Genomic DNA, 22,905 nt, shown 5'->3' with positions numbered 1-22,905 from the left:
ATAAACAATAAAATATTTTTTCTACCCTATAGCAATCATATTTCAATATTATTAATTTTTCTTCTGTAGTATTGATAACAAGAAGTAATATAGTGAGTTTGAGGGATGTTAAGGTAACTCAGTTGAATACACTGAAGAGCAGCAAAGAGCATTCATTCTTTTCAGCTGTGAAGTGGAGTGTGAGACCTGGCTCTGCTGAAGAAAAAATCAGCTGTACGGATTTAGGATTCAGTCTTTTTTAGTGCCTAAATATAGCTTTGGATAATTTTGTGTCACTGCTGTGGTGACCTGTTTTTATTTACATCAATAGATTTAAAGCTCATACTGTCGATAGCAGAGCATGTCTTTCATAGCACCATGTAAGAGGATGCTGGAAATACTGCAACTGCATAGTATTTTCACAGGTGTTTATGCTTAGTCAAATGAAATGCTGTTGCTCATATGACTAGTAAAGGAAAGCAGAAAATATTCTACGTTTTATAAATGATAGGATTTATTTTTTGTTAAAGTTTTCATAAAATAACCCTCATGTGCAACTGAAAAAGGTAAAAATCATACATTATTGTACAGTTTGCGTATGGAAGAAGGAAGAAGTGTGGACTTGGAGAAGGCTTACTGTCGTGTCCCTGAGGTTATGGGGTACTACAGGAAAATAGGGTCCTGGGGCTGCCAAGGCCAGCCATCAGGTCCCTGTGTTACCAAAGTGAGAGCTGCATTTGTATCCCCAGCACAAAGTCAGACGTGTTCCCAGTGCGCGTTGGCCTCAGTCAGGTCTACAATTTTGTTTGTGATTTCATTGGCAGGATTTCGAGGCGCAGTCATGAGGAGTGAATCCTTACCTCAAGTAAGAGAGTTCAAGTACCTCAGGGTCTTGTTCAAGAGTGGGCGGTGAGATTGACAGGCAGATTGGTGTAGTGATGGCATTTACCGGTTCATCTTTGTTCCAACCCTCACCTATGGTCATGAACTTTGGGTAATGACAGAAGAATGAGATCATAAGTTCAAGCGGTAGAAACGAGATTCCTCAGGGGGGTGACTGGGCTCAGCCTAAAGGTAGGATTGAGGTGGTTCAGGAATTTGGATTAGGATGCCTCCTGGGTCTTCCAGGTGTGTCAAGTGGGGAGGAGACCCCAGGGTAGACCCAGGACTCATTGGAGTGTTTATATTTCTAATCTGGCCTGGGTATGCCTCATAATCCCCAAGGAAGAGTTGGAAAATGTTGTTTGGTAGAAAGATGTCTGTGTTGACGACGAGGAGAAAAGGTGTGTACCCCAAGGAGCTCCCATATCAGTCTTTTATTAGCAATCAAGTGACGTCTCAAGGCAGCATGCTCTTCTTCAGACTTGTAAATGCATCTGAAAGTAACCATCTTAAATACGTGAACATAAGCATGTGACCTAGCATAGCTGAAGTCCATCGGTATCTAATTAGGTATCCCAACATGACAATTTTAAATTTGAGGCATCAAAACTACATTACACAGAGGGATCCTATGAGGAGTAAGACATACACATAAATAGCATGTGCATCAAACATATATACAACCAGATAAATACAAGTCCGAAAAATAAGTGCATTTATCCAAACACAGTTGAAATCAGTGCATATTCCCTAGAAAGGATAAAAAAGTTATATATATACAAAAATATACAATTAATACAAGCAAATAGGTTGACTTGTTTAGCCTGCTGCCACTGCGACCTGGCCCCAGATAAGCAGAAGAAAGTTGATGGATGGAAGAAGCAAGGAAGTAGCCACTGGCCAGACTTGAACATGTAACGCCTGTGTACATGGCGGGACCTAACCACTAGGTTATCTGCGCCCCGTTTTTGTCATGTATAAACAGTCAGTTCATTTTGTATCTATGCAAGCCCCTTGTCAGGTGTGCTGTTTGCTAACTTTCATGTTTCTCTGCTTCCAGTGCTCATCATTTTGCACCAAAAACACCAAGGCACATTTCATGTGAGTGGAAATCTACTTAAAGCAATAAGCCAACAACCAACATGTTGGCAACAGGCTCACATTGAATCATAATCTCTCGTATATAAATGCAATGTGCTCAGTTACATCTGTGATGTCATCCTCGTTCCCTGCTGGGAGATTCTTCTGGATGAGAAATGTGACAAACTCAACACATTTCAGGAACCTTATCTTGAAAGACGTGCTTGGTATGTGAACTGACTTCTCTGCCATCTTTTTGCACAACCCCCAGAATGACATCAGAGATAAGGCCAGCTCATGTTCCTTCTGTCTAGCTGACAATGTTAAAGGGCAAAGCTGTGACCTTTTATATATTATTTATTCTGACACATTTAACCCAGGGACTGCTTCCTGATCACATTACATGACATGTATCCATATCTCTGGCAAACTGGGCCAACTGCATCTTAAATATTAAAAAATGACACATTCTTGCTGAAAAATATATCACTCTAAGAATAAAGAATCTTTTGGTATCTCTGCGTGAGTCGTTCCATGTGGACCAAAATAGCAATGTGTGACATATTTTGCAACAGCTTCAGTGTTGTATGCAATAACCGCATTCAAAACGAGGAATGGGGTTTGTTTCTCGGCGTGACTGAATGCTTTGCAGTCTCTTAACACTTTCTACTTTCACTTGGAACAAAACCTGAAAAGAGTCAAAACATTCTGTACGCTTAAAGTCCCACTGCAGCACCAGTGAGGCAGACAGACTCCAAGCTTCATACAAACTAAGAATAATTATAATAAAACAGCAGTCATAACTAAGTTACATTTGTCAGCTTTCTCCATTGAATAACTTCATTAGTGTATGTGACAAAGCAACATGAATTCTATGATTGGCTTTAGACAAGATAAACCTGGAATTGTGAATAATCAAATCTAGACATGATTCTCAGCTCTGCTCTCTGATGTTGCCTTGCTTATTTATCCTGCGTGGTTTACGGTCAAGAAAACACTCCTCATAAAGTGCATCCCTAGCACTCGGTATGAAAATGTCAGGGGTGAAGGGATGGTGTTGCACATAATATGGGTAGCTTGGGAGAGAATACAGTGGCTTGCAAAGTATTCATACTCCTTGAACTTTTCCACATTTCCTCATGTTACAACCACAAATGTAAATATATTTTATTGGGATTTCATGTGATAGATCAACATATAGTGGTGTATAATTGTGAAGTGGAAGGAAAATTGTACATGGCTTTCAAATTTTTTTACAAATAAAAATCTTAAAGGTGTGGTGTGCAAAAGTATTCAGCCCCCTGGAGTCAATAATTTTTAGAGCCACCTTTTGCTGCAGTTAAAGCTGCAAGTCTTTTGTCTCTACCAACTTTGCACATTTAGAGACTGACTTTTTTTGCCCATTCCTCTTTGCAAAATAGCTCAAGCTCAGTCAGATTTGATGGAAAGCGTCTGTAAACAGCAATTTTCAAGTCTCACCACAGATTCTCAATGGGATTTAGGTCTGGACTTTGACTGGACCATTATAAAAGATGAATATGATTCAATCTAAACTATTCCATTGTAGTTTGGGGTCATTGTCTTCCTGGAAGATGAACCTCTGCCCTGTCTCAAATCTTTTGCAGATTCTAACAGGTTTTCCTCCCAGATTGCCCTGTGTTTGGCTCCATCCATCTTACCATAAACTCTGACCAGCTTCCCTGTCCTGGCTGAAAAAAAGCATCCCCACAGCATGATGCTGCCACCCCCATGTTTCAGGGTGGGGATGGTGTGTTCAGGGCGATTTGCAGTGTTAGTTTTCCACCACACATAGCGCCTTGCGTTTAGGCCAAAAAGCTCAATTTTGGTCTCATCTGACCAAAGCACCTCCTTCCACGTTTGGTGTGTCCCCCACATGGCTTCTGGCAAACCGCCAACGGGACTCCTTATGGCTTTTTACTACAATGGCTTTCTTGCTTCTCCTCCATAAAGGCCAGATTTGTGGAGTGCATGACTAATAGTTGTCCTGTGGATCAGGTTCTCCCACCTGAGCTGTGGATCTCTTCAGCTCATCCAGAGTTACCATGGGCCTCTTTGTTGCTTCTCTGATCAATGCTCTCCTTGTCCGGCCTGTTAGTTTAGGTGGACGGCCATTTCTTGGTAGGTTTTGTGCCATGCTCTTTCCATTTTTGGATGATGGATTGAACAGTGCTCTGTGAGATGTTCAAAGCTTGGGATAGTTTTTAATAACCTAACCCTGTTTTAAACTTCTCCACGACTTTATCCCTAACCTGTCTGGTGTGTTCCTTGGTCTTCATGGTGCTGTTTGTTCACTGATGTTCTCTAACATACGTCTGCGGCCTTCACAGAACAGCTGTATTTACACCCAGATTGGATTACACACAGGTGGACTCTATTTACTAATTAGGGGACTTCTGAAGGCAACTGGTTGCACTGGATTTTATTCATTCATTATTCAAAAAATGTGAAAGCCATGTATAATTTTCCTTCCACTTCACAATTATGCATCACTTTATGTTGATCTACCCAATAAAATATATTTCTGTTTGTGGTTGTAAAGTGAAGAAATGTAGAAAGTTCAAGGGGTATAGATACTTTTGCAAGCCACTGTACATGCAGCCGTTGGCAGAGAATAACTGTGGTCTGTCACAAATATGCAATATCTGTCAAGTGATGACTTTGATTTATTTTTTATAAAGATATTGCACACAGCGCCAAAAAGTTTAACTGTACTGTTATGTAACATGTAACAATGTAAAAAGAGAAAAAAACAAGCCATTTATTCAAAATTCAATATTTTTGTTTTAAGAAACAGCACATGACAAAACAACTTTATTTTCATATATCTTAAAATCAAACACTGATACCATTTAATTTGCTATTCAGCTCAGCTTCGTACTACTCCATACTCACATAGAAGTAGCATAATAGCCATATAGTGTTCTTTAGTATATTAGTACTCTAGGGAACAAATATAATAATCTAACAAACCTCCTTATTTGTGAGGAACAAAGAAAAAGTTTGAACTGTCCTGTAAAGAGCCATGTGTGAGAGAGCTGAAGTGGCTTCTTCCAGGCTTGTAAAATAGAAAGTGCCAGATCAGAACCAGGTTAAGTCTGAAATTAACGTTATCCAAGCTAGCACCTGACATCAGCTCAACCAACCAGCCAAGGACAGCACTGATGGCAGACTTGACAAGTGATAATGTATAAAAAAAAAAGCAAAGTTGTTGGGTCACAACGACTTTTAACTTGTAAAAAAAGCGTCACCAGGAAAAAGTGTGGGAAACAGTGCTCGAAAGCTTTCAAAACAAGACCTAGAAACAGAGTCTACACGTACACTATACCTAACTCATTCACATCAAAGATGTTCTTTGACTGAATAATCTCCAATTCAGAACAGTCACAATCATATTACTAATCTTCAATGACAATGCTCTGAAAACTGTAACTCTGTGCCCCTCAGTCCCTAGGAACCCTTTATCCCTGCTCCTTACCTGATTTATTTAATCTACTGGATTGACAACAAGGTGATCAGTTGAATCAGGTGTACTGAAGAGGTTAAGCATCTTGGCAGAGTTTGTGGGGATTGGTTGCGTGTGTGTAATGATTTCTGCTACATCACAGACTCCTGAAGGGACTTACATGTTATTATCCAAAGTTCTAAGAGTGACTGATGCAACTGGTTTAGCCAAGTTTAACTCTTTTGCTGTATCCAGCAAAAAATGGGTTTCCTTTTTCTAATATATGTTTGTTTTTGTTTTTTTCAACCAAGTCAGTCTAAGCAGACTTCAGAAGCATGGCACTGCTTTTTTAGTGGATATATTTCCATGTATTTTATCTTTCAAGGCTTCCTGCTATAGGGGGCTTTATGCATTTTATATTTTGAGTTTTAACAATCTTTCTTTGTATTTCTCCTACATGTAGTGAATTCATTGGATGCCTTCAGATCAAGTATTGAAGAGTGGGTGGTTTGAGACTGAACAAAGGAACATGAGAGCAGATTTGACAACAGTCTGCTATTGTCCTGTAGTGCTATTTTATGTGTTTCCAGGAATGGTGCTTTTTATTTTGAGCTGTTATGAACAGTCCAAATGGACAATGTCAGTAGTGCCACTAAGGCTGAAATCAGCCCAGTTTCAGAGGCTGACATCTTCATGTTCAGCAGTATAAGGCATATGCCCAGGAGCCATGTGAGCTCAGCATGCACATATGTGCGACAAAAACATCGGCAGGCATGAAAAGGAAGTGAAAGCATTTTGTTCCTTTACTGCTGGAGATGTTTTTTTTTAAGAACGTTCTTCTGTTTACTGCATGAAACAGCTGCACCTTTTCCCCCTGTCTTTTTAATGCCAGTGGCAGAAACACAACAACAGACTGATGCTTTCATGTCAAATGATCACAAGTAATTAGAAGCAATTATGCATGTAGAGTGCCAGGAAAGTATTGATTATGCGTGTTAATTTTGGCTTTGTATGCTGCACAGAGGGCTTCCTGACAGCTGCTGCACATGTGTTTATGAGAGGGCGTCTGAGTGGAATGAGGAGTCAGACATTACAGCGTTACATGGCATAAACATCATGTTAAATACCTTTGTGTTTGAAAACCCTTTAGCCTGACAATTTAGTCACATTTAGATCAGACATGCATTTATACCTTATATTTTAATGTTTTTTTCCCTTTGATAACAAATAATTTCTGAAATGAATTTTTAACATGGGAAATCCACTTAATTAGCCAAAGACGGGGATAAAAAAGTCTAAATCTTGAGAAAATGATTGAATGTACTCCATACCAAAACATGGTTAGATAAAATATATGGATTCTCTCAGGGCTACATTTATTCTTTTTTATCCAAATTGAAAAACCTCTTTAAAAACTTCTTGGGCAAATTATCTTTTTTTTCATCTTAGACACCAGCGTTCTCACAGTACAGATGCCCGTACAGCTCCACAGTCTCTATTGTACTGGACTTGGATGGTAAAAATGTCTGCTTCTCCATTTTGTATTTCTCCAGCTGGATCATCGTGTACTTTCATTTTTCATTTCTTTAAGGGTTTGTGCCCTAGATGCAACATGTTTTTTTTTCTATTTTTGGAACTGGATTGAGCACAAAACACTTGTTGACACATGTTAAAGATAATTTGAGCATGTGAGAGGGTCCAAAAATGAAAAAAAAGACCCCCACACATCAAACTTAACACCATTAAAGATCCTCTGATGGGTTTTAGCTGGTTATGAAATGGACTGAAATAAATACTGAGTCCTCTGTGTGACCTACAAAAGCAAATGAGACCATTAGGAGGAAGACTGATTATTTCAGTTGAGCTATTTTGGGTGTCTGAATCTGCTGCTGAAAGGTATTTTATGTTGTAGTATTAAAATCATTAAAAAAAAAAACAGCATTGTAAGTTTTAATATTAACAAAAGTGTTGCATAAATTGTACAAAAATGTACTTTGAAACTACAGAATGATGTGTTTTAGAAATAACAGGTCCATAAAGGACTCAGAGAATATACTGTAAAACTCTGGAATAGTCCAGTTTTTAGAACGGCTGACAAGTTTATGAATCATACTGAGAATAAACTGTAAAATCATGTTATTATGTGTTTGAGCAATGATGAGTAGGTGGGTAAAAAATATGTTATCAATTCTGAAATAACCAGTTTCAGGTAGAGGTGTCCCGATCCGATATTGATATCGGATATCAGCCCGATATCAGCAAAAAACTACTATCGGATTACATCTGAAATCTCCAATTTAAGCACTCCGATACAAGCAGTCCATTCCAGACTCCGCTCCAGCACTTCTATCCAGCAGTGCCGCAGGATCCAGCATGTAGAGCCCACGTGATCACAACAACAGCGTGCTTGAGTGCTAACCGGTGCTAACCGCTAACACAGTAACAAGGAGTAGGAGTGATGTCAGCCGTGTTGCAGTATTTTTCGTTAAAGTCAGATGAAGACGTTGCAGCTGAGTGCAAAACTTGTCATGCACAAGTTCCCCATGGTGGCAGAGAACCTGGGAAGTTTAATACAACCAACCTCATCAGCCATTTGAAGAAGCACCACAAAAAACAGCATGAGGATTTTCACAAGACCACGAAGAAACAACAAGGCTCTGGCTCCTTCAAACAACCGACACTGTCTGAAACATTTTGAAAGCGTGATAAACTCCCACGGGACAGCAAAAAGGCATTAGCTATAACAGAAAAGATTGATGATGAGCCCCTGTCAGTGGTGAGTAATATCGAGTTTAAACGCTTGATTGAACCTTGAGCCTATTTTTAACCAATGGGTTACATAAATTTTGACCTTAAACATAAGCATATTCTACAATTGAATAGAATACATTAAAAATAAATTAGAAAAGCCTGAAAAATGACCTCAATAAATCCAATAAAAACAAATCATACTTTTAAAGTGCAAAATAACAAATGAAGTTCACCTCAGTTATTTTTTACTGCCAGTATATGCTGGGAACAACTGAGGGCAGGGTAAAAAAAAAAAAACAATATTGTCTATTGTCCAACTGCTCAAAGTTAAGAGTCCACAGCTCCAGTTTCAAAATAAACATCTCACTCTAATAACAAGAGCAGAAAACAAATAATAATCAGTCAGTTAACTAAATTCCTAACAAAACCCTTCCTACTCCTCCATCTCCACTTTCTGCAGTCCGAGCATGATGTGGAGATTCTTTTTTAAGAGGATAAGCTTTTCACACCCTGTGCCCACACATTCATGCTCACAGAAAGAAACACAGTATAGACAGGCTTGTCTAATTTATTTTTGATTTATTCTATTTAACTGTAGAATGTGCTGATGTTTAAGGTCAAAATTTATGTAACCCATTGGTTAATAATAAATGGGTCAGTTTTTCTCATACCTACTGTTGCTGACTTGTTCTCTGAGTAATATCACTTGATCAAGCCTTATCTAACATTCCATTCTACAAAATAAGTAATAAAAGTATGTATCACTTGTGCTGATATCGTATTGGCCGATATCGGTATCGGCCGATACTCAAGGCTGAAATATTGGTATCGTATCAGAAGTAAAAAAAATCTGATCCGGACATCCCTAGTTTCAGGAATGAGCACAGGCACCTAAATGATACAGAGAATATGTTATAAATCATGGAATAATCAGTTTTAGGTATCATAGGTAGGTCATTAAATGGAACTGAGGATATACTGTAAAATATTAGGATAATCCAATGTTGGAGTTTTTTATGGTAAAGTGACTATACTGTAAAATCTATAAATAATCCATGTTGTAGAGACCTATGCATATTTTGATTGTACTGGAAAAAAAAACTGTGGATTTATTTGTTTATTTATCTATTCATTTATGTTTTTATTTCCATGCACATTAATGAACATGGATGTGTAATTGTTCCAGATTGTAGCCATGGGCTAATTTTTGTCCATGGTCCCAGGCAGTTTGGTGGTATACATTTAAAAGTGTGCATCAAGTTTGTACATAATGAAAAAATATATATACAAAATCCCACACAATGCACAATGAGACCAAACAACATAAAAGTACAATATGATACAATGACCCAAGACTGACCAGGAATAAAGTGATATTATAGTTAAAATGCATTACTTGTTAAAGACAGACAGTTGTAGGAATAACATACAGGTTTTTACATGGTCCAAAGAGTATACTGTAAACTTTAGAATAATCCCTTCAAAGAATGATGGATGGGTCTGTAAATGATGCAGAGGATACACTGTAAAACTCTGGAATAATCCATTTTTATGAGGGATGCCTGATATTATCCATATGATATCAGTATTTGCAGATATTAGCATAGAAAGGGCATTACTGAATCGTCAGATGTGAAGATGCTGATAAACAGATATTTTTCCTGTTAAGATCTGCATCAGCTGTAAACAAACAAATAAGTAAGTGGAGTTTTAGGTTGGACTAACAAACCTGCTCCAGCTGAAGTCTTTTTCTTTATTCCTCATCAATCCTCACACTGTCTGTTCAGTTTGTTTTAAGGACTGAGATTTGATCATTTGTTCATCCTCAAACTCTAAAGTGTGTGTTTTTGTAAAGTCAGCTGCATTTAAATATGGGCCTCAATATTGGTATTGGTGAAAATTACTTTGAAAATAACAACATATCGGATATTGGCAGCATCAAATATTATGCATCCTTAAATTTTAGTAATGATGGATGGCTCTTTAAAAAATGCAGAGAATATACTGTGAACTTTGGAATAATTATTTTTTTAAATGACTGACGGTCCTGTAATGCTACAGAGAATGTACCATGAAAGTACAGTTTAAGAAGAGGGGTCCACAAATGTTCCAGTGAATATACTTCAAACTATGGAATGACGGACAGGTCCTTAAATGGTGCAAAAATGTACTGTCAAACCAGGGAATAGTTTATTTTAGGAATGATGGACAAGTCTGTAAATGGTGCACAAAATATATTGTAAAAATTCAGAATGATCAGTTTTAGGATTGATTGAAGTTTCTGTAAACTTAACAGAAAAGGTGATTCTGATAGTTATAGTATGGACTGTTGGAAGCCATTTTATACTATTCTGTTTTCTTTTTTACATTGTCAACAGCAGATGTTCTTAGTGAGTGATATGTTTGACTGTTAGAAGAAAACAATTAAATACAGTTAAATACAGAGTGACACTTGAAGAATTTGAAAGAAGCACCATTTCCTAGGTGGACACAGAGCTGAGAACAACAACCCCAGAGGAAGTTTGACTTAGTCATTAAATGCAAAAAAGGTAGGGATGCACAATATTATTAGCATGATATCTGTAGCAGCAGATATGAACTTTTTTGCTGATATTTGCAACCAATACTTTGCCCATTAAAAATCTGCTCATATCAGCTTTACTTAATGGCTATATGAATTAATACGTTAGTGGAGTTTTGGCTGGTACTAGTGAAAATTAGTTTGTAAATATCAACATACAGGCAAAAATCCAATATCATTCATCCCCTAAAGAAGTGTTGTGCTCCACTCCTAGTCTTTACAATGTGCTCCATTTTCATGACGCCCTGGATGACACTTGAGAAGACAGAACAGCTCACATTAAGAGACCCTCCACAGTCATGCACATGCACTCCCTTTGAAGTGATGTTTGAGCAAATGCAAGCTGAAATATGTGCTTGTTAGAAGAAGTGGTGTTAGACTCTGAGATTGTTCATTATTATGAAAATAGGCTTCGATCTCTAAAGTCATTTCATTCCAGACATTGAACACTAAGTCTGTTCTCATCTGGTCTTCACACTTATGAGCCTCAAAATAGAAACTTGACAAGATCTCAGCCAGTGAGCTGGCACATATGGAAGCCCCCACTGTGCTTTAAAAGTAATCATGAAGATCTTAAAGTCACTTCCAAAATTAGTTACCAGTGAAGTGGTGCCAGGATAGGACTACTATGTTCTCATTTTGGTGCCAGCAAGAAACTTTCTCTCGTCTCCAAAGGAAAGGGAATTACAATAATCCAGATGGGACATTTCAAAGACAAAAATAAGAGGCTGTATGTTTTTAATGAACATACTCAAACTTGAAGCAAAGAGAACATCAAGTAAGAGGGAACTTTATTATTCCCAAAGGAAATTCGGCTTGTAATTTCCAGAGTTATAAAAAGTTATATTAGAAAACTGGTCCTCTGCTTCTGCAAAATTACTCTGAAAGAATATTTCTCCTTTCTGAGTAACAAGCCGAGGACTGTTGGGGTTAAATCATGCTTTTTGGTAATTCAAGTCAGTTTGAGGATCCAAAGATTTATTTGGCAGCAGGCAGCCACAGTAATGAATGTGCTTTAGACAGCTGTAGCCACAGCACATTTGTGTTTGGCCATAGCCCAAGTAGATCTCTGTCATCCTCCTAACAGTGGAAATAAACGTTGTAAGGCTGAATCAAATGAAGAAGAGGCGGACTGTATAAACATTTTCAATAAAAACATAGTCCCTGTTGACATTTTTAGAAATAATTTAGACACTTATCTTACCAAATTGTCAGTCTGGCCTTAAATAGTGGTGTGAGTTCCACTGAAGTTAAATCAGCTATGAAAAATGTATAACAGTCGTGCACTTTCCATCCACCGGTTTTTATGCTTCTTTTCAATTTGAGCATAACATACTGAAAATTAACCTCACAAATCTGATAAAAACTCAAATGATTGCAAAATGGTTTTTAAGCTTGGAGGAGTTGGAAAAGCAGTGAATGAAAAGCACAACTTTTTGCCGTGGAAACACATTTGTGCATAAACCTCTGTGAAGTCTCACTATAGATGCAGCTGGCATCAGATATTGTACCACATTGCATAGCAACACAGTTCACACTGCAGCCTTTAACTATCAGTTTCTCTGCCTTCTAAGATTTATATCATATTATTTTTGTCTCCGTGTTTACATAAGCCAGAGTACAAAAAAATTCAATTGCATATGTGGATAGTATTGATACACAACTATCTGCACTTTGTAAATCAAGCTAGAAATATTTGTTAAGGGAGAAAAGTTAAAGAAAAGAAAGAAAATGTTCCTGTCACACACTCCTGGTTTCTTGTCATCTCCCTTTTTCCTTTTTCCTTCCCCATCTTAACTCTCTGAGCCCTAAACATTTTGTCTCACCTGGACTTCTTGTCTACCAAAGCTTTAAAAACATCCACCCTTCGGTGCACGATCAAACTCTAAACATCCTTTTTTTTTCCAGGACTATTGTTTTTAAACAATATGTGTGCTGAAATAGTATCACTTAAATTTTTAAAAGACAGAAATTTCAACTCAAAGATATTTATGTGTTACATGCTTGTTCTCCCATCTCTAGTGGACCAAAAAGTGAAGAAAATAGTTTTTTTTCTGTGACAAACACTTCAAAATATTCACATATGTGCTTTTTCATATTGGCTAATTATGGACCATTATTTGAAGCATATCCTGTTTCAGTGACATAGAGGGCCACATCACAGACTCCTGGTTTTAAGTCTGTAGTCTTGCACTGTTTGGCAAAGCATGACGCGACAGCAGAACAAGCCTGCCTTTAGTTGCACAGCCCATGTAGAAAATTGTTATCATGGAAAATAAGTGTTCTTATCCAAAATAAATCTGTACACTGAAACTGAGTAAAGGGAGTAAAGGAGCAAAACAAATGCTAGTGATTTATGTTAGGCTTCTATACAAAACATGATGTTTGTGAGTTTTACAAACTTGTTAAAAGTAAGGGAATATGCAAACTTTTTCAACATACGGTATATAAAATGAAAGTAACTTTAAATGAAGAAAAACACTGAACATCTGTTTCCCACTTATTGAGCTACATGTAAATTATTTTAATTTATATCCAGCAGCTTTCAACAGGGAGTTATTTGTACACAACTGCAGCGATTTTTTTAACAAAATGAAATGTAGCACTCTTCCTTTAATAACATATAATTTATATTGACAAATCAGACAGCCAATATGTTTATGCTGCCAGACTGTAAAGCTATTACTGTGATACAGCTCAGCATCTGCAGCTGAATGCAGTCCGTGACTGTGTTTGGATTGAATTTGTTGGACAGCTGCTGTTGAAGGCACCTCAAACAGGTGTCGAAAATATATTCATTTTACTTATTAGACATTGTTTACAACAGCAGCATGATTTCATAACTGGTAACCACTTGTCACCGACTGATGATTAAGTGTTGTGTAAAATTTATATTGCTCTTTAGCATAATTAACCACTACATTAATGAACTACTGCATTAAACTTTTGAAAAATTAAATTCAGTTCTGTATTAACAGTGACGTAAGTCAATGATTTGTGCTGCTGTGCTTATGTAAGGCAAGTTGTACACTATGTTTCAGTCATTGTCAATAAATAAAGTGTTTTGAAGTGTTTTCCTGGAGAGATCCAGGTCAAGAAAGATGCCCCACTGTGTGTTTATTCTTCCATTACTATGATGGGTTTGCACTATGAGAATTGGCTGCTCTAAAACTTCCACCTGAGTGATCAACAAACACTAACATCACTGCACGATACTTCTAGACTGTTCATTCCCTCACTGCAGGCAAGAGATTTTATTCTCCTCCCTTTTCATGTCTGTGACATTGGATGTCTCTGATTTGTGGCTAGCCAAGTTTTTGGCTAGCATTTATTGACTGAAACTGGAATAAAAACAAAAAACAAAAGGGCTATAATATGATGAAATGCATTTTAGTTGATGAATTCTAAATCTGCAATTAGACAAATCTCAGCCAGTGAATTAATGTAAAACGGCTGCTCTCAGATCTTCTGTTAACTTAAAGTTTACACACTCATTGTTATTTTTCCAAAAGTTAAAGTTTGTCAAACCTGTAAGAAGTTTCCACTGCGGTAGGAGCTCTGCAACTTCCAGTTATTCGTCTGGTGTTTGGTTGCTTCTTCTCTATCTTCTTCTCTTTCTTCCAAGCGGGGAGGGGCAACCTGACCTGAGGGCGGTGCTAACTCCCTACATGACATCATGAGGGGAAAATCTGATAACGGTGTGTTTCTGCACACACTTTCTGAAAGGTGAAGAAAGAGAGGGGGGAGGGAATGAAGACAGCCCAGGGGCACATATTTTTGTTAGAAAATCCTGGTTAGTGTATTTTGCGTAATATGTCCCCTTTAACACCCAGGCCTCAAAATGTCTGTCTGCCCTATTTTTCCTATATTAACCATAAAAGGCCCAGAAAATGTCCTGTGAGTATGTGCTTTCGCCCATTTTTCCTGAATACTTAGAACTTTCAACATCTGGCAGTTATTTACATGTACTGCATGTTAAGCGTTTTAGAAAAGCCTGAATCGTGTATTAGGCATACTATGTCCCCTTTAAGAAAAGTGTTTGTCCTGTTGAAGTTGTTCATTCAGGTTTTTCATCCTGTTTTTGCCTTTCGGAAAACAGTTTTGGCTTTATTAATTCTTGTTTAGAGCTAATCACTCAGTTGAACCCTTACAGCCTTGTGTACTTCTCCTGGTTCACTTCCCTGCAGAACTGTGAATTTGTAATGACTTCAGATGGATTCAGCTCAAAGCGCATTTCAAACACGACTTCATGCTAATACCAATAAAGCTCCATTCAATATTTTGTTTTTTTCACCTCAAACCTGGAGCCCTATCAGAAACTGGCCTCTCACACTTATCTGCTGCCATCAGCCATGTGTGCCAGCATTATTGATATTTGGGATAAAAGTCATCCCTGTGTGTCGTCTCTGTGGGGTTAGTCCACTATGAAGCCCAGATCAGAGCAGCTCTCTGACCGGAGGTGACCCAGTCTGAGTCACAGACGGCTAAAGAGAGAGTGATTTTTATTTATTTAGCAGGCGAAGTACACATACAGCATGGTGGAACTCTGGGCTGCACTTGTTTGTCCAGGTCTGACAGGCTCTGGCCTCCTCCTGATGGATGGGGACAACAACTTTGCTGTGTGACTGAGAGAGGAAGTGCCCAGAAAAAAAGTAGGAGTTAGGCTGTCACTGCAGCAAAACAAAAGTTCAATTAACTTGAGAAAAAGGGGGTCTCACCTTGCCCTCCCTAGTGATATTTCTGACGGTTTAATTTACAACCTGAAAGTTTCAGAAAGATATTGCTCACTGCTCAAGCCACAGAGGCAGATAGATATTTATGAAAAGCTGTGTTTTAGATTAATGAAGCAGCAACAGGGGGGTCTTTTGACTTTTAAATTAAATTCCTAGAAGATCCATTTTTCAGACGGAGTTTAGCCCATGTGAGGCAGATAATTATAGGTCCCTGTGATTGCAACACAAATGCATCAAAGCCTGACTGCAGCAAAGAGGGAACACAGTCATTAATAGTAGCGTAAAAATGCAGGAGTGGAGGATTATAATTATGAGGCGAAAGCAGCCGTCACACCTCCATCTGTGTTCCTTCTTGATTATCTGAGACTGAGTGGCCTGGAAAATGGATGAACCTGCTTTAATAAAGGCTAAAACACAAGATGTTACAGGCTATAATTAAAAAGATCACTAAAACACCAAAATCCTGTTTGCTTTGGCTGCTAAACCAGCAGAGCGTTCCAGTATTTTAACAGCCCTTTACAGATAATGTTCCCATCCTATGACCAGAATCCATTTTGGTAAAACATTGTGTGCTTTGATAAAAGCTGAACAAAAGAACACAGCTGTGATACCACCCACTCATAGAACATCCATTTCAGAGTTTGGTCCTGAGTTTGGCATTTTGGCTTTGGACAGCTTGGTCTTTTTTCCAGCCAGTAGATTCTATTTAGAGACGTGAGTCACATCAAATCGCTCTGACTTTCAAGTTGCTTTGGCATCAACTTGTCCATCATCAGGTACTTATATACCAAAGTTTTGCTTCCTTGTCTGCTTTACTATAGAAGGGTCACTAATTATAAAAAAAAAAAATACTTATTACTACTTACTGTACTAATAACTAATTTAATCTATTAACCAGACTCAAATGCTGCAAGTAATTGATCGATGGTAATTTATGGTGAATGCCTCACCTCATAAGCATATTTGCACTACTTAATCTACTAACAATACTATATACTTATTCAATTTAATCTTTTAAATGTATTGTATTGTTGCAAGTAATTCAGTCTATTCACTGTAACTCAAATGCTGTAAGAAGCTCTCTGTGGTAAAACGCCTTAACTCATATGCACATTTGCACTAATAATCTATGTATGAATAACTGAATCAATGCACTGTGCCAATTCCTTATTGAATCAATTCCTTATACTCACATGCTGCAAGAAAATAATCTGCTGTAAGAAGGCTCTCTGTGGTAAAATGCCTCACTTCATATGAATATCAGCACTAATCTATTTTTCATACTTGTTATAGATTTAATTCATTATTTTTACTTTAATCAGCTGCTGTAAGTAATTCAGTGTAATCACTGCAATTCAAATACTGTAAGAAGTTATTTATCTACCGATCGTACTTAATAATGTTAATTTATGGTAGTAAATACTCATTTACTCTCTTAACTATGCAAGTAATTCAATCTAATCACTGTCACTTAGATGCTGTAAGAAGGCTCTATCTGGTAAAATGCCTCTCTTTAAATGCATATTTGCACTAATCAATCTACTTACTACTCTAATTACTATTTAAATTTAATCTCTTTACTCAATTGCTGCAAGTAATTATCTTTGCACAATATCTCAAGTGCTGTTAGAAGGCTCTCTGCAGGAGAATACCTCACCTATACAGGGCTTAACAAATTTATTAGACCACCTGTCATATTTGTCTCAGAGACCATCCAGCATCATGAAGTGCTTTAATGCAGACTCTTTCATTTTCAGTGAGCTCTCCATTTTGAACAGGAATGAGGAATTTCAAACTGAACTCACCTTTTTATACCCAAATTTGAGCCGGCTCACTGGGCTTCTCTGAGAAGTCAGAAATGAATCAAGCATAACATTCAACCACTAAAACTAATTTTTCTCTTCAGGAATACAAGTAAATAACTATGATTTGACACATTAATCAAGAAATATTAATGAGCTTCAGTTTTTTTCTAAATCAGTAAATTTGAAAATTCATGGATAACAATAATAATTATATTTTAGCATTAAAATATTATTGGGTTAAAGAGCTTCTACATATTGGTGTATTAACCATTGCAGAAACATAAAAAATGATTTTGGTAATTACCGATGCTGTTAATTTAGGGCAGCTGTGGCATAAACCTTACTTTGGGTGGTGGTCTAATACATTTGTTAAGCACTGTACATATTTGCACCAATTACTGTACTTACCATACAAACTGATATTTTAACCCTTTAAAGGTCACATATTTTATATTGGTCTCAGAAGTCCCCAAAACATGCCTGTGAAGTTTGTTGCTGAAAAAAACACTCCAGTATTGGATTGTTGCACGTCTAAAAAAAACGCTCTGTTTCAGCCCTCCTCAGAACGAGCTGTGTCTGTGTCTTTAAATGTTACTGATATGTCTCTTACTCTGCCCTTGACCACACCCCTCTCCGGAAATTAATGTGGCACTCCTGATGTTACAATGTCACAGATGCTTTTATCTAAAGTAAAGGACCTAACTGGGATTTGAAGCATCAATCTCCCAGACAAAAATCAGCAGGATAACTCACTGAGCGATCCAGCATCTCAGGTGACAGCTGAAAAGAGGATCAGCAGAGGAGGGCCAACCGAACCTGGAGGTGGTGTTAACTCCCCACATGAGGTCATGAGGGGAAAATCTGAGAATGGCTTGTTTCAGCACACATTTTCTGAAAGGTGGAGAAAGGTGGGAGGGAATGGATTTTTTCTGATTCTTTGTGGGGATTGAGGACAGCCCAGGGGCACATATTTTTGTTAGAAAAGCCTGGTTAGTGTATTTTGCATAATATGTCCCCTTTAACACCCAGGCCTCAAAATGTCTGTCTGGACTATTTTTCTTATATTAACCATAAAAGCCCAGAAAATGTCCTGTGAGTAAGTGCTTTTGCCCATTTTTCCTACTTCCATACTTAGAACTTTCAATATCTGGCAGTTATTTACAATGTATTGCATCTTAAAAGAGTGTTTCAACAGTTTAGAATGGAGAAAAACAAATGAAGGGAATTTGATTTTTAGAGTTTTAGTGAGAAAAAGGGGAATTACAGTATTAACTACATGTTGGCTGTGAAGCCCAGCTTCTCAGCTTTCAGAAACTGAATTTTTCAGATAGCACAAACCATCACTTAATTACAGTAATGCAAAGTGAAAGGTGTCACCGGTGACGCGCTAATTACTAAATTATATCCACCATCCACTTGTTATCTATTTACAGTACTCAAATGCTGCATGTATTTAATCCATTCACTGTAACTCAAATGCTGTAAGAAGGCTCTCTGTGGTAAAATGTCTCACTTCATATGCGTATTTGAACTTACTAATTTGCTTACCATAATTATTACTATTTAAATTTTAGCTCTTTACTTCATTCAATTAGTGTAAGTAATAATTCTTTTTTGTAATTCAAATTCTGTAAGAAGGCTCTCTGCAGTAAAATGCCTCAACTGTGATAAATGTATTTCTGCAGCATCAGATGGCTGCCATTTACAGTCTTCTGACTTTCTGATTTGCTCATTATGTATTATGTATTATTTATAGCACTTAAAAAAGTGACTCAGTTTTCTATCAATCTGGATGAGCTTTTGCTAACATTTTTTTGCTGATTTGATACCTGATCAATCAGAAAAGTCCCACTCCTTGCATGTCTGTGACAAACTGCCTCTCTGAAGCTGTTTAAAATGAGACATACAGACTGCTCTTTACCCACATAATTCATCCAGCTGACAAGATGCTGATTAAACAGAAGGGTCTAACATGCTTTTGCCGTGTGCTGGTCACAGTAAAAAGCAGTTTTATCACATATAACACAAAGCCACAGATGTTGCAGGTTTTCAGGGAGTGTGTAATTGGCATGCTGACAGCAGTAATGTCCAGCGGTGCTGTTTCCTCTGAACTGAATGTTTATTTCAGTGCCTAAAGCCAATCTTTATATTGTTTTTGAGCTTATAACAAAAGATGTATTAGAAAGGCTTTTTAAGTTACAGCCATGCTGTTGATGATGTGCATTAACATACAATTAAGGATGTCTCTTCTCCAATCTGAGCGAAATAAGCCTTTTGTTGTACTGTGAAACAGTCATAAATCCTTCATTTCAACTTATGACAAAAGGGAGACAAACAAAAGAGAGCATGAATATTTTATTCCTTGTATAACGCTGTGTATCTCTGCCTCTCAGATGATCTTGATACAATAAAAACATTCCCGTTTGATGCAAAATTTATAAAAGACACATTTGTAGGCAGTTTAACACTTTTTTTATATACTGAGGAACTGTTTACCAGTCTTTTCCAGTCTATACCAGTCCATTCCCTTCCACTAGTGGTATTCGTTAGTAACACCTGTAACATTGCTTACAAAGGAAGTATCCACATTTGTTTCCACACGCTCTTGATTTTCCCTCATCACTGAAATTATCAGAGAATGGTTAAATTTTGGATACAAAAGTAAGTCAGACAGTCAAACTAATTTTCAGGAAGTACTCTTTTCGCTCATGGTGCAAAAACATTGACCATCAAATTCAACAATAATCCATCAGAAAGATGAACAAGGGAATCCCAGCAGTGATCTCTGTACAACATTCAACATCTAAACTCACCTGATCACATTTAAGCATATCTAAACACATACAAACACTTTGCCCCAGGGCATCATGGGAAAATTCTGCCTACATATTCCCAGATTTGTTTACCACCAATCTGATCTGTCATTACTGCAATGTCTTCAGTTAGCAGTTCATCTATTCCTGATTGTTAGAAAAGCCATTCATCACTCATTTAAAATACCCACAATGCATCACAAGTGGCATATATTCATGGATAATGTAGTTTGTTGTTGTTTTGAAACACAGAATGAAACTGAGTAAAGGTAACAAAGTCAGGCTTAGTTATGTGCATAAACTTTGGAAGTTTCGTTACCTAAATTATTATTTTTTAGGGAAAAATTCTAAATGTCTTGTATTTTTAACAAAAGAAACTGACAACAAAATAAGACTTACTTATGTCAAGCTTGAAACGTGGATTTTTACTGTTGATATTGAAGATTAAATTAAGTTAACTTTTCCCAAATTTATTTTTCTCAGTGTACATGACAGCTGTAATATATCTACTGTGTCTGTGTGGTGTGTTGCTGTGAATGTACAAGTGTTGTAGTACTCGAGAACGGTCTTGGTCTTGAGACCGGTCTCAAGACCACATTTTGAATGTCTTGGTCTTGTCTTGGACCCAACAGCATTTTTACTTGGTCTTGTCTCAGTCTCAGACTGACTGGATTTTCCACCAAGGCCAGTCCAAGCCCAGCACTGATCTGCTATTCTTCGACTTCATTAATGTGATGCTAAGGAGAAGCACTTGCTAAAACAGCAAATAGCTGCACCTGCAAAAACTCAAACATCAGTCCATCTTATTTCTGGTCAGAAATACATCTGAACATTTACTTTAGTTCTCATTCTCCTGACAAATCTAGATAAACATCTCATTTTCAGATATTTGAAATAATTCCAGACCTGTCAGTGGCTTTAAATACATACAAGGATTTATTTCTAACAAGAAATTAGTTGAACAAATCTGTTAAGATTTGAGATTTTTGCATGTTGTGCTTTGAAAGAGTTACAGACACCTTGTTTTTATCTGCCAAATTTATTGAAAAGAAAACTAAAGTCAAAGAGAGAATGCTCTTTTTATATATATACTTTTTAAACTGATTTTTATGCTCTTGGTCTTGTCTCGGTCTCAGCTTGTCTCAGTCTTGGTCTTGACCGGGTCCTGACCTCCACAAGTCTTGGTCTTGTCTTGATCTCGGTGCACTCTGGTCTCGGGCAAGTCTTGGTCTCGGATAGTGTTGTCTTGAGTACAACACTAGCATGTACCCAAAAAATAATGTAACGTGGACACAAGATGCAGAATACCCATGACCATGGTTACAGCAGGGACAGCAGTGGTAGAAAATAGGGCTGTATCATTTTACAATCAGGATCGAAATATGCACATGGGAAATTAGAGATGTAACAATATCAAAATATTACAATTATCAAGATCTAAAATATCTGTTATGTTGTATTTTTCTGAAAACTACTGAGATATCCTTCAGTAGCATATATTTTGAACTTAGTAAACAGCTATACTCATAATGCAGCTGGCTGCATACAGGAAAGATGATTCCAAGGCAAGGGGAGCATCCCGCCAGTCTGCTTGTTAGGTGTTTAATTTAATGCTGGTTCTGTAGTTCAGTAATGTATCCTCCTCGGTGGTAACACGTTGTGTAGTTATGCAAAGATTTCAAGCAGCTGTGCAGACTCACACAAATCATGTATTCTGTGTAGTATTTTTTAAGATACTATATTTATTTTGACTTTAACTTTAAGATCATATTAGGATACATGGATAGTTGTTCAGAGCATGAACAGTACAGAGCAAAAGTAAAAGAAACTTTCAGAAAGATTTTGACCAAACTTTTAATACTTGATTTCGCACCACTGATTTCAATTAAAAGACCTCACCACTGTTCCTTCAGTAGTTCTATTAATCCATTAATTTGGCCATTTAGAAGTCAAACATGTTCAAATTGAACAGACTTTGGGAGAATTGTCCTAGAGGGCTGCTGTGGCAAAGTTTAATCACTCACTGATTAAAAGCTGCAGAAACTAAACCAGAAAGTATTAAGAACATCAAGAACCTTAATAATTAATTTGAGAGATTTTCCCATACATGATGTGGACTAGTGTGCAGAGATATGGTACACTGTTTACAGTCTTTTTAGGCTTTTGTTGAGTGGAAAGCGTAGGAGTTCAGTTATTGTTTTTCTGCGTCATTTGCAAAGATGAAAAGCCTTAAACACATAATTATTTGATAAAGCAAAGCTCCTTTGTTTTAGCTCATTATGCAGAAACTACTTTTCATTTTTGCCATTTGCAAGAATACAACCTGCACCATCTAATAATTTTCCTTTTAACATTAAAACACAAAATTGACAGGAAACACAGTCTTACATAACACAACAAATGCTTCATATCAGGTCAAACGTGGTTTATGAACCTAGCAGGGTGATGGCAAACGTCCCTTTATTAGACTGATTTCAATACTTGATTGTTTCTGTTTTTTACAGGTACAGTTTTGGTGGAGAACATGCAGATTAATGGTCGAGCCCAAGACCCAGGAAGAACGATCTCGCTGACGTTACTGGATAACTACGACTACTGGGTGATACTGGAACCAGCCCGACAGCGGCTCTACCTCAACAGCACTGGTCGAGTCCTGGACAGAGATGTAAGTACAAGACTGAGAGGGATCTTACAAAAATGAGTGCTTTGTGTATATGTAAATGTTAGTCAAGCAATAAAGCACAGTGAAGCTGACCATGAACAGGTTAATCACAGGCTAATTTAGTCCTGTGGCATGCTCTCATGGCCATGATCAATT

At 37.4% G+C, this 22,905-nt stretch overlaps 1 protein-coding gene across 1 annotated transcript in view; it reads left to right on the top strand.

The window, feature by feature from the left end:
• Positions 1 to 22,905, top strand: part of pcdh15a (protocadherin-related 15a) — a 340,713-nt gene that overhangs the window by 100,991 nt on the left and 216,817 nt on the right. The window contains exon 4 of the mRNA XM_041789646.1: positions 22,592 to 22,752. Within this exon, the coding sequence (XP_041645580.1) occupies positions 22,592 to 22,752 (161 nt within the window). The remainder of the gene's footprint in view (positions 1 to 22,591; positions 22,753 to 22,905) is intronic.

The sequence above is a fragment of the Cheilinus undulatus genome, linkage group 6 (genome assembly GCF_018320785.1).
Source record: "Cheilinus undulatus linkage group 6, ASM1832078v1, whole genome shotgun sequence".
Lineage (NCBI taxonomy): Eukaryota > Metazoa > Chordata > Actinopteri > Labriformes > Labridae > Cheilinus > Cheilinus undulatus.
This window is presented reverse-complemented; position numbering and strand designations above follow the sequence as displayed.